Source organism: Calonectris borealis, chromosome 5, assembly GCF_964195595.1.
Source record: "Calonectris borealis chromosome 5, bCalBor7.hap1.2, whole genome shotgun sequence".
NCBI lineage: Eukaryota > Metazoa > Chordata > Aves > Procellariiformes > Procellariidae > Calonectris > Calonectris borealis.
In genome coordinates, this window is record NC_134316.1 from 29,262,727 (window position 1) to 29,280,484 (window position 17,758).

At 37.3% G+C, this 17,758-nt stretch overlaps 1 protein-coding gene across 6 annotated transcripts in view; it reads left to right on the forward strand.

Annotated features, from left to right (window-relative positions):
- BAZ1A (bromodomain adjacent to zinc finger domain 1A) overlaps positions 1-17,758 on the forward strand; it is a 66,347-nt gene that overhangs the window by 32,342 nt on the left and 16,247 nt on the right. For 4 of the 6 annotated variants that reach the window (XM_075151671.1, XM_075151672.1, XM_075151674.1 and 1 more), the window contains 12 exons: positions 2,453-2,619; positions 3,429-3,524; positions 5,407-5,545; positions 6,004-6,150; positions 9,097-9,192; positions 9,321-9,545; positions 10,605-10,770; positions 11,042-11,155; positions 12,354-12,478; positions 14,110-14,718; positions 16,173-16,336; positions 16,522-16,676. In XM_075151671.1, coding sequence (XP_075007772.1) covers positions 2,453-2,619; positions 3,429-3,524; positions 5,407-5,545; positions 6,004-6,150; positions 9,097-9,192; positions 9,321-9,545; positions 10,605-10,770; positions 11,042-11,155; positions 12,354-12,478; positions 14,110-14,718; positions 16,173-16,336; positions 16,522-16,676 — 2,203 coding nt within the window. The remainder of the gene's footprint in view (positions 1-2,452; positions 2,620-3,428; positions 3,525-5,406; positions 5,546-6,003; positions 6,151-9,096; positions 9,193-9,320; positions 9,546-10,604; positions 10,771-11,041; positions 11,156-12,353; positions 12,479-14,109; positions 14,719-16,172; positions 16,337-16,521; positions 16,677-17,758) is intronic. The other 2 variants (XM_075151673.1, XM_075151675.1) reach the window with 1 other exon arrangement.

Below are 17,758 nucleotides of genomic sequence, written 5' to 3' on the forward strand. Positions count from 1 at the left end.
GGATGGTGACTCCACCACTTCCCTGGGCAGCCTGTTCCAAGGCCTGACCACTCTTTCAGTAAAGAAATTTTTCCTAAATGTCCAATCTAAACCTCCCTTGGCACAACTTGAGGCCATTTCCTCTTGTTGTATCGCTAGTTACTTGGGAGAAGAGACCAACACCCACCTTGCTACAACCTCCCTTCAGGTAGTTGTAGAGCACGATGAGGTCTCCCCTCAGCCTCCTTTTCTCCAGACTAAACAACCGCAGTTCCCTCAGCCGCTCCTCATAAGGCTTGTGCTCCAGGCCCTTCACCAGCTTCGTTGCCCTCCTCTGGACGCGCTCCAGCACCTCCATGTCCTTCTTGTAGTGAGGGGCCCAAAACTGAACACAGGATTCGAGGTGCGGCCTCACCAGTGCCGAGTACAGGGGCACGATCACCTCCCTGCTCCTGCTGGCCACACTATTCCTAATACAGGCCAGGATGCCGTTGGTCACCGTGGCCACCTGGGCACACTGCTGGCTCATGTTCAGCTGGCTGTCAATCAGCACCCCCAGGTCCTTTTCCTCCGGGCAGCTTTCCAGCCACTCTTCCCCAAGCCTGTAGCGTTGCCTGGGGTTGTTGTGGCCGAAGTGCAGGACCCGGCACTTGGCCCTGTTGAACCTCATACAGTTGGCCTTGGCCCATCGATCCAGCCTGTCCAGGTCCCTCTGCAGAGCCTTCCTACCCTCGAGCAGATCAACACTCCCGCCCAGCTTGGTGTCGTCTGCAAACTTACTGAGGGAGCACTCGATCCCCTCGTCCAGATCATTGATAAAGATATTGAACAAGACCGGCCCCAGTACTGAGCCCTGGGGAACACCGCTCGTGACCGGCCGCCAACTGGATTTAACTCCGTTCACCACAGCTCTCTGGGCTCGGCCGTCCAGCCAGTTTTTTACCCAGCGAAGAGTGCACCTGTCTAGGCCGTGAGCCGCCAGCTTCTCTAGGAGAATGCTGTGGGAGACAAATAAGTTGTATAACATGGAGATCCAAATGTATTCTTTGTATTTTCTGCCACCTCACTAGAAAGTTGTTGATATTCAGACTTTGTAAATACTTAGTGTTCTTTGTTGAGGACACAAAATGATGATGAATGCATCAAATAAGTAACAACAATAATAATAATTAAAAAAACCTGTGGTGTCACTCTTGTTCTGTGTGTTCATTTTTGGCCCAATGTTGGCCCATGATTATAAACTTTATTTTTTTTTTAAAAGATGCAGTTCTTTAATTTGAAACCAGCAACATATTATACTGGTTGTTTGAAAAGTATGATCCCATCCATACAATAAGCTTAAAAGCACACTTTCAAATGTACTATATTAATGTAATAATATATTTAATCTAAACATTTTACCTGTAAATAATGTTTAATTGGAATGGCAATTACTGATATTCATAAAGACTCTTATAAAAGAGCTGCTATAGTACTTTACTAATGATGTGAAAAGGTAGCAAAATACCAAGTACCTTGAAAAAATCAAGCTTCTCAGTATGGAGAAGACTATGGGGGATCAACTTCACTGCTTTTGTTTGCAATGTATGTGTAGTAGCTATCTGTGAAAGCAACCTAGCCCATTTTCAGAATTTTACAGGAAAATGTAATCAAAATCTTTTTTTGAGTGCCATCCACTTGGTAATAGAAGTAAGGATCTCTCTTCATTTTCTTCACTTGTGATTCTAGCTTTCTTGTTTATTAATTAAAATGGTAAGCCCCCTGACCCCCTTTTATTTGTTAGCCTGTGTGTGGGTTGACAGACATTGTCTGTCCACAGAAAGTGGCAATTTGTATCCTGCTGTTCTTCTGCAGGCAACTACAAAGAAATCTGGATGTCCTCAGGCAATAACATTTATTACCAATTAAAGTTCAGCTTAAACTGTATAACAGAAGCAAAACTTGCACAAAACCCACTGAAATACTAAGTAGGTTTCAAATGTATTGACTTTTCAGTAATTCGGTAATAATTAAAGATTTAAAGATCACTTATTTAAAGGTTTTTACTATCACAAATATTTCATGGTTATATGCCACACCTAGTTGCAACATGCTTTTATTAAGCAGTCATTACTAAATATGTTGCTGTAATTATATGCAGTTGGAATCAGTTCTCATCTTTATATGTCACTTGATAGAAACCAATAAACAAGTAATAAACTTCTGTATACTCATAAAACAGAGAAATTTGACTTTATTACAGTGATGACAACCTTATAAAACATGTATAATACTTAGGCTTAAAATTCTGATTCTCTAAAGAACTTTCAAGTGATTGAATTTCTGGTTGGCATAGAAACAATTCGGTCTTCATAACAATATCTTTTTCATATGGTAATTATAAAAAGATCAGTCTATTTAGCACAGTTAAATAAAATTAACATTTTATAAAAGAAAAAATAACTTTGGTTTGTTTGGGTTTTTTTCTCTGTAGCTTTTGAAAAAGCTAAATTAAAAAGAGAAAAGGCAAGTGCTATAGAAGCTAAGAAAAAGGAGAAAGAAGATAAGGAAAAAAAGAGAGAAGAATTAAAGAAGATTGTGGAAGAAGAAAGGATGAAGAAGAAAGAAGAGAAAGAGAGACTCAAAATAGAAAAGGAAAAAGTAATGCATTTGCAGTATATGTGTTTCATATAGGAACAGTATAATGGCTTTCTAGTTTACTTAGTTGCTATCTGCTTCAAGTTATTTTCCATTAACTGTTTTCAGTTCATAGAAATGCACTTCAGAAGAATAGGCTGTTATATGATTATGGATTTGTATTTCTGGGTAACATTCTCTATATCATAATTTTAGTTCACAAAAAGTTCACTTTGAACTTACTTCTGAAGTAATGTGGTGGTGGGGTTTTTTGCCAATAATGCATGACAGTATTTGATTTGATGGTTGTCTTCCACTTAAGTGTTAAAGACACTGTACTGCATCAGATTCACAGCATATTAAATGGTTGTGGGTTTCCTTGTGGTTTCTCTTTGGATGGGAAATGCTAAATATCTTTTTGTCACTTTGAATATGAAGAAATTATTTATTCCATTATATTTTACTGCAGCCACATCCACTATCTATTTTGGTGGTCTTTTTTTGCAGCAACTTTCATAAATACTCTTATTTTTAGATATTTTTTCCTCAACCACTTCTGTTTAATAACAAACAAATGAAAAAAACCCCAACCAAACAAAAAAAAACCCACAACAAAACCCCATGTCTAATCCAACAAAGTATCACCAGTTTAATTCTAAACATTTTTGCCAATATCTTCTTATACAAAATAAAAATTATTAGATTATTTAATTCTAATTAAATATATTTTAGTTTTATTTTTCAGTGTGATTGAAATAGTAAGTGGTGCAGTTCTAGAAACTAATAGGGCGATCTGACCATATTTTTTATACAATTATGACTCTGTCTTTCAGGAAAGAGAGAAGCTGCGTGAAGAAAAAAGAAAATATGTGGAATACCTGAAACAGTGGAGTAAGCCTAGAGAAGATATGGAGTGTGATGATCTTAAGGTATGCTTGAATTTGGAATAGCTTAGGCTTGTACTTTACAGGGTGCCCAAGCTAGATTCCCTAATGCAGAGGCAGATCTAGATCTGATCTGAATGCTAGGGATTGTGAATCACCCGCAGTCATGTAATATTTCCCAGTGGTGATGCTAATAGGATCGTCTGCATCTGCATTTTCACCCTCCAGAAAAGCTTTACAGGCCGTTCTCAGTCTTAACATGGAACAGATGTATTTTTAAAGCACTGATCTTACTGAGTGGAGGGTATTGAGTATGCCTGACTTTTCTGTTAAATATAGAGCGTGAGCTCACCTAGAATAAAGCTGAGTTACTTAAAAGATTTGAGTAATGAAGAAACCAAATTTTTGGCTGCAAAAGGTAGAAAGGACATTAACTTGTTACTCCCTGCGGCATTTTTTTGATTTAAACTCTAGCAGTATTCTTGCTTAACGAGCATCTTTCTGGATGACCCTGGAAACCTATAGAAAGTAACAAGAATTTACCTCCCAAACAACTTAATGTTCCAAACAAGAATATAGTGTGGCTGTATGTAATAGAAGATTGTCTAGTGTTATACATTTATGTACACTCTATTACGATTAATTTTGGCAGGGGATAATGAAAGGAGGCAAAATTGTCAGAAACACAAGGACAGGGGTTTAGTTGAGATACACAGGGAAACATGACAGCGCAAAAGGACAAGTGGGAATAGAGGAGAGTGTTAAATTAATTTAAGTGATAGCACTGGTTGGGAGGAATATGAGAACTGAATTTATTTGCAAGGAGAGCTGTATAGGCCTTTGAAGGTGAGAGTGAAAACTCTTAGCTGTGTACAGAAAGGGAGAGGAAACTGAAGAAAGGGAAGAGCGTTGTCAAAACGAGAGGAAGCTGTGCAAAACGGTGCTGCTATGTTTCAATTGGAAAAGAAAAAGGGAGGGGTGGGAGAGTAGTATCATCACTACAGTGAAAATTGACAAGAATATGAATAAAGATGAGTTTAGGTGAGGAAGCAAGAAGAAAGATCTACCCATAGACTGCTTTTCAAAAAATTCCCTTCTCAGGAAACATACTCTGTTCTTCTGAAAGCATAGTATTTGGCATTCTTCTCGTTAATGTTTGTGGAAAGGAGCCATCCTTCTGGAAATTGTTTGACTCTGTCTGCTAAGAACATTAAGTGAAGACAAATCTTGAAGATTTACATCAAGATATTAATTTGAAAGTCAAACTCAGTGTTAGATGCTGTCATCTGTGATTTGGAGGTGGTGTCTCTGTTAAGTGGTCTTGGTACATGGTTACATCAGCTCCCTTTAAAATGTCTGCAGCTATCATAACTGGCTTACCAACGCAAAAACACAAATACCAGAACACTCAGTCATTAGACATGATCTTGCATATCCTAGTATTAGATGGGTGTGTTTTTATGTGAATGTGTTGGCCTTTTGTTTGCTTGTCTTTGCAAGCAATAATGAGTAACTTTTAAAAAATATGTTTATTTTTGCTTGTCTGGACAGTTCCAACAAACTTAAATTCAAAACTCTTGTAAAATAATACAGGTTTAAAGGAAAAATCTTGACAGCCAGTGTTCTTAATTTGTAGCGGATTTGAGCTCCTTTAAACAAAGGTATAAAATTATTCAACTTCATGAACATAAATAAACTTTTATCTCAAAAGATTTACGGCCAAGTTGCATGCTCTTTGTTTTTTAAAGTTAGCACTACCACAGATGTTACTGTGATAATTGATTATGTATCTTGCAGAACTATTTTCAGTAAAATGTAAAGAAACCTAACACATACACTCCTTAAAATCATAGACACTTTGTTTTTAATCACTTGTGTACTCTGCAGAAACAAAATACGATATTAAGTTGTCCCATTTGGATTGCAGGAACTTCCTGTTCCAATGCCAGTGAAGACGAGACTTCCTCCTGAGATCTTTGGTGATGCTCTGATGGTTTTGGAGTTTTTATATGCTTTTGGGGAACTTTTTGATCTTCAAGATGAATTTCCTGAAGGAGTGACTTTAGGCAAGTTGTCATTTATGTGGCAAGGTGCCCCAATTTTGTGGTGTCCCTTCTCCTACCAAACAACCAAACATCTTAAGTGCACCGAAGTACCAGTGCTACAAAATTTTCTGTGCACCTTTAATATGTCAGTGCTTACAAGTGCATATCAATCCAGTTTTCTCTTCACAGTCAACTTCTGCAGTGTTTAGAAAACCAAAATTAATTTCAATGTAGAAGCTGTTAATCTACTTATTAAAATGTCTACTTGTACTTTACTCTTGCAGTTATATATTAAGAAAATAATGTTGTTTTGTCGGCACTCTTTCTGACAGCATCAGCTTAGGAATATTGGCAGTAAATTATGGAAAAGTAACTTGATTATCATACCTGAAGGGGAAAAAAAAATGTTTTCGTTCTTCAGTACATAATTGTTTTCCAACTTTGCGGCAAAAGTGACGCTTCTTAAACTTTATTCACAGAAGTTTTAGAGGAAGCTCTTGTAGGAAATGACACTGAAGGCCCACTATGTGAATTGCTGTTTTTCTTCCTGACTGCCATCTTTCAGGCAATGGCCGAAGAGGAAGAGGAAGTGGCCAAAGATCAAATAGCTGATGCTGAGACCAAAGGTCAGATCCTTAATTTTACTGCTGAAAAACTGAAATTCCACTGGAATTAACTTTAAACTGCATGATTTATGGCATTCCTTTGTTTAACCTTGTCTTATTATGCATGGATATTGTATGTAAATGGACTTGTTTTTTCTCTTTTATCTGAAATTAAAGCTTTAAACTGGGCATGGATGGTGGGGTCTGGGGGGGAATAGAGAAAAAGCAAGCTCATTGTTACTATGATTGTATCCAGCAAAGCATAATAAGCTTTTAACAGCACTGCTTATGTTTTGGAGGTGAGGGAAACTTGGCTTCACCTTCCTCGTCTTCCTTCAGCACTATTAGATGTTTCTCCTGAGGGTCAGGAAACAAGGCATTTTCCTAAATCTTCTCGAAGGTCTTTATCTGTAGCTATAAAAAAAAATTCCGGACCTAACTAGATTAAAATCTAAAACTCCCCAGCACAACTATAATGGAGAATTCAATATTCATTGACCTTCAAGACTTAGAAGTATGCATCCACAACTCCTAGATACTACCATGTTTTTCCCGTAAAGGATCTCACAGTCACTCTGCCTTTGGTCTTCACTCTGAGGCTGAAGTTGCCCATGTTTTCAGAGGTATTTGGTATATGCTAACCACTGATCAGCAGGAGTGCAGGCTTTGTTCCACATTTATGTGGTCAGGGACATTATATCTGTGCCTTCACACTAAGTAGACTGTTTCTGTTCTGTGTTCAGGCAGCTCAGTGATTCGGTCCACGGTCTGTGAATGCTCTAAGCCTTATTCTGCAGAGCGCTCTACCTGTAAGATCTTACTGATGCTACACAGAGTGCTTTGCAAAGGGTTTGTCCGTAACGCAAACTTAAAGTATTCTCTATATCCCCTTTGCACAGTTTTGGTTTTTAATGCCCTTATAAATAGCTCAGCTATTTATAAGGCGTGCTGTGGGTCGGGGAACTGATCTGACTACTTTGTTATGCTCAGCAAGTATCTAGTGATGGTCTCTCAAAAGAGTGTGCTGGCGTAACTGAAAAGGTAGAAAGAAGCATCAGATTGGGAGCCTTGAAAATATTTTAAGATGTTACTGTTGCATGTACCTTCTGTGTTTTGAATCTGAGGTCTAAGACTTCCCCCAATTCTTTTGCCTTCTGCAGTGCTTGGTGGAAAGGCAAGGCAACTGTTGCCACACCGCTGTCGTCCACTATGTCCTGTGTTTAAGGGCTGCCAAATTTGCTGACTAGTTAAATGAGAAACTTTGACCCCTCCTGCTAGTCTTTATTTCATTAGAGGTAGATAGGAACATAAGAGCACTCCTTGTTGAAGTCAAGTGAATTCTGTGGTTCCCCTGTAAGGCAGATGCATGAGGTACAGGAAGGTTCCTTTAATTTCTCTCTTGAAGACGGTGCGTATTCTCATGCTTAAGGCTTATGTCCAATCTATAAAATGCCTTTATATAAAACATGGGCACTGTCTTCAGCAATACAGGCTGCTCTTGTTAATTGAATAAAAGTTACAGATTTGATATGGTGTTAACAAATTTAGACTGTATTTTAATTACTGTTGAATTTAGCAATTAAACTGTATCTTTTAATTACTGAGAGCATTGCTTGGGCAATATAAGCAAGGATTCCATTGTCAGGTAATCATAGAATAGCTGATTAGATTCTTTATTATTCATAGGACATATTACATATGTAATGTAACTTTCATATTTTAATTTGACTATATGGGGCTGGCAATTACAAAAATCTGCCATTTCGCTTCTAGTTTAGCAGAGCTGTGGGCAGGGTACTATATCTATTATCTTTTACTTGCCTTTGAACTTCCATTTCTTGTCACTCTTGTTGAGACATCTTCTTTCCTGTAGAAGAATTACATGTTCTCGGCTTTGTAATTCTGACTAACCAAACTAGTAGTAGTCAGCATGTTTGCTCACTTAAATTCTGTACAGGCAGTGTTTCTGCAACAGAAAACACCATGGGCGTGGGGTTTTGGTGTGTACAGTACTTTCTCAAACCTTGTTATACAGATACAGCGAGAGGGGAGGCGTAGAGGTTAATTTTGCAACGTCTGGGTGACAGTTTTCAAACAACATCAATCATGATAGAAGACTGTTGTGAATTTGCTTTTTATGTAGTCTTTAGTTTGGATTTGCGGCTCTTTATTGACTTGATAACTTTGTAACTGCTTAATGATTTGGACTGGTGATGTGGACTCACTTTGGATAAAGTGAAATTGTTGAAACAGCATACAACGCTGAAAAAATTCTGCCAACCCTCTGGAGAAATACCTGTAAGTGCTACGGAAACTTCTGTCTAAGAAACAGGGATTTTGCTGTTTCTTCCTTTCACTGCCTGCTTTCCTGGTCAGTTTGCTAATGTGTGATGCTCCTTATTAAGTGGAGATGCTTGTTTTGGTGAAACATGGTTTCTTAGTAATGGTATTTGTGCAGAACCGGGAGGCTATATTTAAGTTACAGATTAAAAGTGTAGACTGAATGGTGATAACCAGTATCAAAATGTGTGATTGGTTTGGATGGTCTTTCCTAAAAAGAAAATGATGGTAGGAAATAATAGTTCATTTGAGGGAATGAAATACAGGTGTTCTTGCACTGTTACTTGTTTTTGCTTTAAAGTGTGTTTACGGATTTGGTTTTGCTGCATTTTATGTTGCCATTGTGCATGTTTTGTGCATTGTGATTGCTTTAACAGCTTATATGTAGGGAGAACAGCGTATAGCATGTGGTGCATGTCCTTAGCTTTTTAGTCGGATTTTTAGTTGCATTTAAAGATACGTAAATTTTAATTTGGATGTTGAATTGAGTTTTGAATACATTGATGCTTTTGTAAATATTGGCCCTCTTTTCGCTTTGTCTGCAACTTTTAAAAAACGGCTTGCTTTCCTCCCCTCCACAGTACAAGTTTTAATTTTCACTAGAATAAAGTGTTTATTTCCTTAAAGATTTAACAGAGGCTTTGGATGAAGATGCAGACCCCACAAAATCTGCACTGTCTGCAGTTGCAACTTTGGCAGCTGCATGGCCCCAGTTACATCAGGGTATGTGTGGGTTTCACTTCTTGTTTTGTTACTGTTCTTATTTTAGTCTGTATTTTAAAGCACATTTTTTATATTTATATACATTTAAATGTCTATATAAAATAACTGTTCATTCTTCTCAACTGTAGGCTGCAATTTGAAAAACTTGGATCTTGATAGCTGCACTCTTTCTGAGATTCTCAGACTTCACATTCTAGCATCAGGCGCTGATGTAACATCAGCCAATGCGAAATACCGTTACCAGAAACGAGGAGGGTTTGATGCTACTGATGATGCTTGCATGGAGCTGAGATTAAGTAATCCTGGTCTCTTGAAGAAACTTTCAAGTACCTCAGTGTATGATTTGTTGCCAGGTAATAAAAGATAATAAATGGTTAGATTGCTCATCAAGTGATCAGTTTTGTAACTGCTTCTGATCAATAATGGTCAAAATTATTATTACTTTATCATAGAATAATGTAGGTTGGAAAGAACCTCTGGAGGTCACTTAGACACACACCCCCTATGCTCTAGCCCCCACAAGCAGGTTCCACCAGATCAGAGATTGCAGAACTAGGCAGTCTCATTACTTCTGAGTAGTTTTTTTAAATCCCATTTTAAAAAAAAGATGTTAGTTTTACTTGCAGAAGGGCATCTCTCTGGGAGAAGCATGTGAGTGTTTGATTCACCCCCTGCTTTTTATTGCTGTTCTGGTTTGGGTCTTTTGTTTGTTATTTGGAAATAGAGAAAAAATTACTATCTACTGTTCCTTTTTGAAGATAACATTGCATTCTCTCCTTTTGGTGCTAAAAGTTAAAAAATTAAAAATAAAGGTTGGCATCTCTGAGCAAAGCAGATATTTCGGGAAAAGCCTCTTTGCAAGTACAGCTGGTGCACTACGAACGTTTGACTGTTCACTTTTTCTTGAATGAGAAACAATTTTCAGTCTGGAGTCTGTAAGAGTAAGCCTTTCTTCTCCTGTGAGGAAAGGCTGAGAGAGTTGGGGTTGTTCAGCCCGGAGAAGAGAAGGCTTCGGGGAGACCTTATTGCGGCCTGTCAGTACTTAAAGGGGGCTTATAAGAAAGATAGGGACAAACTTTTTAGCAGGGCCTGCTGCGACAGGACAAGGGGGAATGGTTTTAAACTAAAAGAGGGTAGATTTAGACTAGGTATAAGGAAGAAATTTTTTACAATGAGGGTGGTGAAAGACTGGAACAGGTTGCCCAGAGAGGTGGTAGATGCCCCATCCCTGGAAACATTCAAGGTCAGGTTGCTCTGAGCAACCTGATCTAGTTGAAGATGTCCCTGCTCGTTGCAGGGGGTTGGACTAGGTGACCTTTAAAGATCCCTTCCAACCCAAACTATTCTATGATTCTATGATTTTATTTATCGGTTGTATAATGAAATATAAACATTGGTCTGAATTTTATTAGGAGAAAAGATGAAGATCCTTCATGCCCTCTGTGGGAAACTGCTGACTCTTGTCTCCACTCGAGATTTCATCGAGGACTCTGTTGATGTGTTACGACAGGCAAAACAGGAGTTCAGAGAATTAAAGGCAGAACAGCATCGCAAAGAACGAGAGGCGGCAGCAGCAAGGTAAAACTAGGATATGGAAAGCTAAATTTTGTTGCTACAAATTAGATTAATTCCTTGATTGCAAAAGGCATATAAGAAACAATAGCAGTGTTTGTGTTGTATGCTGGTTTCTTGAGACCCTTGACAGGAGTGACACTTTGTTGTGCTAAGCATTGTGCTTTCCCACATTACTGTTATTTTTAGAGAATGCTGTAGTATAAAAGAGAAAAATGTGGCCAGATCAGATACAAGATTAATTGCAACTAGTTTTCTATATTCTTCTTACTATTAGGATACGTAAGAGGAAAGAAGAAAGGCTAAAAGAACAAGAGTTAAAAATGAAAGAGAAACAAGAAAAGCTGAAGGAAGAGGAGCAAAGAAATCCTGCTGTAGAAGTATCTGTTGGGTACGATACATGGTATTACTGTGATACATATGATATAGCACTTCTCAGTTATGTGGCCAAACCTTACCTTGTAGTTTTCATTGACTTGATCATATACAAAGGTATATTTTAATTTAAATATACAGCCCTTACTGTTGATTTTATTTTTCTTCCTAGTGTTCTAGAATTGCTTTATGAAAGTGATTTTATTTTTAAAATCAACTTTTATTATACTCATAATTCTATTGAAAGCTTGACAGTTTTACCTAATGACAAGAGAAACTTGAAAAATCTAATTTGGGGTTTTTTGCATTACTTTTTGTCTTGCATTGATTTCATATCTATGAATATCTTCATAATAGACCATTCTAGTTCGTTTTCTAATTTGAGGAATTGGTCTGATCTGAGCTAGATAATACTGACCTCACATTAACAGTTTATGAATCAAATTTAATAGCATTTTTTAAAAAAATGCTGTGCTATCCCAGCTGATTTCCATAAACCCAAGACTTTTTGTTCTATTAATAAAACTGTATGGTTTCAGGTGGTAAGATTCATGCACCTGCAGCTGTATATGATTCCAGAAAAAAAAGCAAAGTGTATATACAACACTATCTTTACCTGCTTGAGGAAGGGAGTTAGTTAAATAAATCTGCTTGCAAAAGGTGAGCATGGGCCAAAGACAGATTTGTGCTATGTTTTTGAAACTATAATTGAGAAAAAATAATAAAATAAATGTTATGCCATAATGGTTGCGTTGTAGTTCTATAGGTTTTTAATTATATTTGCCAGATAAGGGAAAAATGTGTAATAAGCATTTTATAAAACGGTATACATTTTGGAAAAGGAAACATTTTTTTTTAGTCATGAAAAAAATAATTCAGGTCAGTAGAACTACACTAAGATGTCTCCAAAAAGGATGTGATTATAATAATGCTCTTCAAATGAAAGAGTGAATACCGAAGTGCAGGTTTTAGTCTTTAATGTGGAACTTTCCATCTACAGTTCAGTGGGTTTCTTTTGGGTTTTAATGTATTCTATGATTTAAAGTTTATTTTTAAAAAGCATTATAGGTCTTTTACTAGCTTAAGTACTTCTGAGAGGAAAATACTGTTTGTGTTGAAGGTGCCTTATTCTATTGCGTTTTTTTTTTCATTCCATTCAGCTTTGAATACATGGTTGGTGAGTTAGTCACCTTTTGTTTATTTTCTTGTGTCAGGGAGGAGGAACGGGAAGACCTTGACACTAGTACAGAGAGCAAAGAAATTGAACGTAAAGAGCAAGACATGGACACAGTGACAGAGGATGAAGAAGAGCTGGGACCAAACAAAAAACGAAGAAGAGGTAGCGCTATAATGTATTTGTTCATTTGGGTACATGTATGCACACACACGCATGCATGCACCTGGGAAGTTCTTGGGTTTTAGAGTAAATTTTTATACAGTATCAATCTTTCCTGTGAATTTTTAAAGGAAAAAGAAAAAAAAGAAAAAACAAACAAACAAACCCCCACCCAAACATAATCATAATGGGCTATTAAGTGCATTGAGCTGGCCTGATTCTAGTGGACAGCTGTACTTTTTCACACTTCTTCTGTTTCTTCTTGTCTTCCATACTTGCTGTCGGGATTCCTCTTTTGTCTAAAAAAACCTGGGCTGTTGCCTGACAAACCATTACAGTTAGGAGTATTGCACTCAGAGACTGAGGGAGAGAGTTGTAGGAGTCTTACCTAATTGGGTATGGTGTGGTTTTGATTCTTTTCGTTAGGAAACTGCAAAAACAACAGGTATTTTAAAAGAAAATGTTATATTGAGTGGTTGGGTTTAGTTTGCCTTTGTTAATGAAGCAGCATGCCATCTGTACAAGAATGCAACCAGACTTAACCCCAGATTTAATTTCGTCAGCAGTGTGCTAGTAGGAGCTGTGGTGCAGTAAATGGCAGAGCCTGCTATTTGTAACTAAACATAGATACCGCCACAGGAGGATGAATTGTTGATGGCTTTGGGCTGCTAGCCCATCTGTATCTTTCTCCCGTGAAGGCTTTGTGCTAGTGTCTGTGCCAGCAAAGTCCTGGATCATTGTGGACTTAAGGTTGCAAACTTCTACAGTTCCTAACAGTACCTGGGAGAGAAATTCTGAATCATTCAGTAATACCGGTTTGCATGTTTATTACAGCTTTACGATGGTAAAACAATGAGGTCTTAAACAGAATTTCAAGTTTTTCGAATGCCTGTGTTTGAGACATTGTACCTGGAGGGCAGACAAGTGTTATTTCATTCCTACAGTTGGAGAAACTGAAGGTCACAGTGGGAATCAGTAGAAATTGAGTGCTGACAGCATCTTTTCGCTGTTGCATGTGTTAATTACAAGATGCACTTTTCTAGATGGCTATTGGGACCTGATTCTTTGGTAAACTGAGATGTGAACCGGAGTACTTTCAGCTGCTACAAGTTCAGGGGAAAAAATAGTTGTATATATACTTTAAAAAAAGTAACATAACTGAGTTTGCAGTAAAAGCTCTCATATAGGGATTCTGGTTTAGCCTGAGGTCTTTGGGGGGGTTTAAGTTGATCATTTTGAGTATGATAAATTAAGTCCAAAATGTAGTTTGTATTCAATAATGAAATTGCTAAAATTTTACTTCGTAAGATACTTCTATAACATACTTTTAAGTTCTTAAAATTGTGATTCTTTTTTTATGGTGTTAAAAATGACAATGTCAGTAAATGAGACTTGGTCTAGTTTCTGCAAAGTGAAAGTACACTAAAGATGGCTTCCTCTTTATCAAGGGAAGGGGGTTAATCCCTTGAATTTTTCTTTAATAAAACTAGTATTGTTTCTTGACTGAGCTGATAGTCCTTGACAGTGTAAGTTTAGATAATCAGAAAGGGACAGAACCAAAACCCTCCCTTTACTTGAGTTTTTGGTTAAAGAAAGAATTGTGTTGCTATCATTCTTCTTCCTTTAACTTTTAGGAAGGAGAGGGCAAAATGGATATAAAGAATTTACAAGACAAGAAGAGACCACTTGTGAAAAGAGTGAACCTCTTACTGCTGAAGACGAAGAAGCTTTAAAACAGGAGCAACAAAAGAAAGAGAAGGAACTGTTAGAAAAGATTCAGAATGCAACAGCCTGCACAAATATCACCCCATTAGGTCGTGACCGTCTGTACCGACGCTACTGGATTTTCCCCTCTGTTCCTGGATTGTTTATAGAAGAGGACTATTCTGGTCTCACAGAAGACATGTTGTTGCCTCGAATCTCTTCCTTTCAGAATAGTGTACAGTCTTGCACAAATGAACCTCAGGTATTCAGTAAAACTGGAGAGTCTTTGAAATCTTCTGAATCTACCTCCAATATTGACCAAGATTCACACACCAGTGTTGTCGTAGAGGTGCCAAGGCCAGTATATAAACCAAACCGTTGGTGCTTTTACAGTTCTCGGGAACAACTGGACCAACTCCTAGAGGCTCTCAATTCCCGAGGACATAGGGAGAGTGCCTTAAAAGAAACTCTTTTACAAGAGAAAAGTAGAATATATGAACAACTAAGCAGTTTTCCTGTGGAAAAATTCCATATTCCAGGTAAATGAAATGTTCCTGATATTAATTTGCTTCCACAACTGTAATTTCTATATAATATTCTAGAAACCTCTCATTCTCATCTAATTATAATTCCTAAGAAATAAGAATTATTCTTAAGCATTGTTTCACTCTATGGAAAACAGGTTTGGTTTTTTCCTTTCTTTTTTTCTTTTTTCTCTCCTCCCTGGCCCACCCCCCCCCCCCCGGATCTTTGTGGTGTTTTTCTGGCATTTTGTGCTAAAAAAAGCAATAATTTTTCTATTATCTCATTGCTTAGTAAAATGGGATTGGCTTTTAAACAAACATCTTTAGGAAGTAATTTGAGCTTTGGGAAAAGATTAACTGGGGAATGAAGATTAATATCTGCTAAAGGTAAATTATAGTATTGATCATCTGATGTCCTCATTTCCAGTATGATGAAAGGAGACGTAAGATACGACACTGGAGACAGAAACATCGCAAAGGGAGGCAATTACTATTACCTTGATTTGTTGAGTAGCACATGTTCTTTCATAACATTATAATGCATGAAATTATTCAAAAGCCTTCACTCCTATTGTGAACAAGGGAATGATAGCATATTGCAGGGTCACGCTAAAACCTTTGGGAGGAAAAAAAATAGTGTAGCACTCATTGCATTTAAGATAAACCCTGTGAACAGAAATGTTTGCCACCTATGCATATTTGCAAGCACTAATTTAGGATCTGGGCATACTATCAGCTCTTTCCTGTGGCTTTTGAGCTTTTGGATGAATTTTCAGTTCTCTTATGAAGAGGTTTTTGCTTGACAACCCATCATCAGCTCTTCCCTTCTTTTTCATAAATTATCTTGCTGCCTTGTTCCTTCCCCCCCCCCCCCCCCCCCCCGCCTTTAATTAGAGGACACAGTCTAGTCTGTGCCTGTGTCATCTTATCTTTATCTGTTTGTTTTGTTTTAAAGTTAGGTTTTTAAAAGGGATTATATCTTGTTCTGTTAGTTTTTGTGATTGTCAGTTGCACATGCTTGTTTTAAATGTTGCCATGATTAAGATCCATGCAGGAAAGAAAACTGAGGAGTGCTCCTGTAAAGTAAGGGCCATCAAATATGAAAAATACTAGAAATGTGACTTTATTCTCTTTCTTGTTTGGTTTTCTTTTTTCCTCCTTGCACTTACAGCAGAGATTTGTTATTTATTATCTCCTACTTTAGAAAGTATTTTAAGACAAAAGAATGACTTTTAAATTGACAGGAATTTCTCATCCTGTGTGTTGGGATGAGCGGATGCTAATCTATAGGTCTTCCCTTAAAAGTATACTCTGCTTGGATCAGATGCCTTAGTTGGCATGGAGATGTTGGTGTTGGCAACTGTCGCTAGAGGAAGGGAGTTTTGAACCTGTGTGCTTTTGTTCCTTCCACCAGTAGCTACTTTGAGGAACGAAGTCCACTAACACAAAGTTACTTGGTGTTTTTGCAGACAAACCTCAAAGTGACATCAGACCTTTTTCAGGACGGGGAAGGATGCAGAATGCCCATGATGGATCTCACTTATCTGCAGAGAAGCAGCTTGAACTGAGACTTAGAGACTTTCTTTTGGATATTGAAGACAGGATCTACCAAGGAACATTGGGGGCTATTAAGGTATTTGTGAATTGTAGAATACCTAGGAGCACAGTGGTGCCGTCGAGTCTGTAGCTTAAATGAGAACTCTTGCATGCTATGGGTTTTACTGAAAGCATAATTAAATTAAGTGTAGACAGTAATTGGCACTAAAAGTTTGTGGCCTTTGATTCTTTCTAAACGTCAAGTTTGTGTGTTTGCTTCAGGTTACAGACAGACAGTCTTGGAGAGCAGCCTTAGAACATGGGCGGTATGAGTTTCTGAATGACGAAAACAAAGAAAATGGTATAATTAAAACTGTGAATGAAGAATCTGAAGAAATGGAAACTGATGATCAAGATAAGTTTATTGTGAAAGACAGGTAAGAGCTATAGTTTTAGTAATGGCTCTTCCCTGTAAGTTTTATAGCAGTGCTCTGTTTTTTTTAAACCTTCAAATTGTTTTTACCTTCAAATTCTTTGCAATAGTATTTTTTAAGATTTGAGTTGTAAAATGTGAGATTTTTGTATTGGTTTATATTTTCTAAATGGCACTGTTCTATTACCGTGTAAGACTAAGACACCAATTTTTACAACTTTTACTATTCAGATATTACACTGCTCAAAATGTACATTAATTATCAAATAAGGAGTACATGAATTCATTTTAAAATCATTTAAAATGCAGAGAAAGGTTAATCTGGCAATTTCTGGTTTGTTTTCGAGGGGGGGAGGGGAAAAAACACCCCAAAACTTTGTGGAAAGAGTAGGAGTGTTTAAAAGGGCAAATGGTAATAGTAACAAATTGCTGGTTGAACTGGCCAGTGTACCTCTTCATGAGTCACAGTAAGAACCATCAGTGTAACAGGCCATGGTCTGGATTAATCTTTAGCACTGCAGCAAAAGAGAGATATAATCTTATAACTTTATGAATTATGATCCTTCTGTAGAGCAAGCTGCAACATAGTAAAAGAGAGGAAACCTCAAATCATACAGTGTTGCAACTGTAAAAGTGTTTTGTTGGTTTTTGTTTTTTAAACAAACATTTGAGACGGATGTGGGACTCTATATCGGTGTTTGTTGTAAACCAAACTATAGAACCTTGAAGATTTCTAAATATTTAATTCTTAGAACTTACATACTTTTCAGAAATAAACATCTACCTTAATACGTACAAAATTGTATGTCTTGATAGGATGTGAATGTTGAAATATTGCAGGAAATATTGGAGGCGATCAGTGTACTAACACACTGTTTGCTTATGTATTCTGTGAGATTTTCTGCAATTAGACTTTTATTTTATGAAAGCTTTATTTCTGGGTGGACTTTGGAATGCTGAGTTGGATGTAGGAATTTCAAGTTCTTTAAGGTTTCTCCATTTTTATTTCAGTTTGCTGAATTAGTATTTTCATATAAGACTGCCCTTTGGATCTGAGTTCTCTAGTTGCATGCAAAATGGATAGGG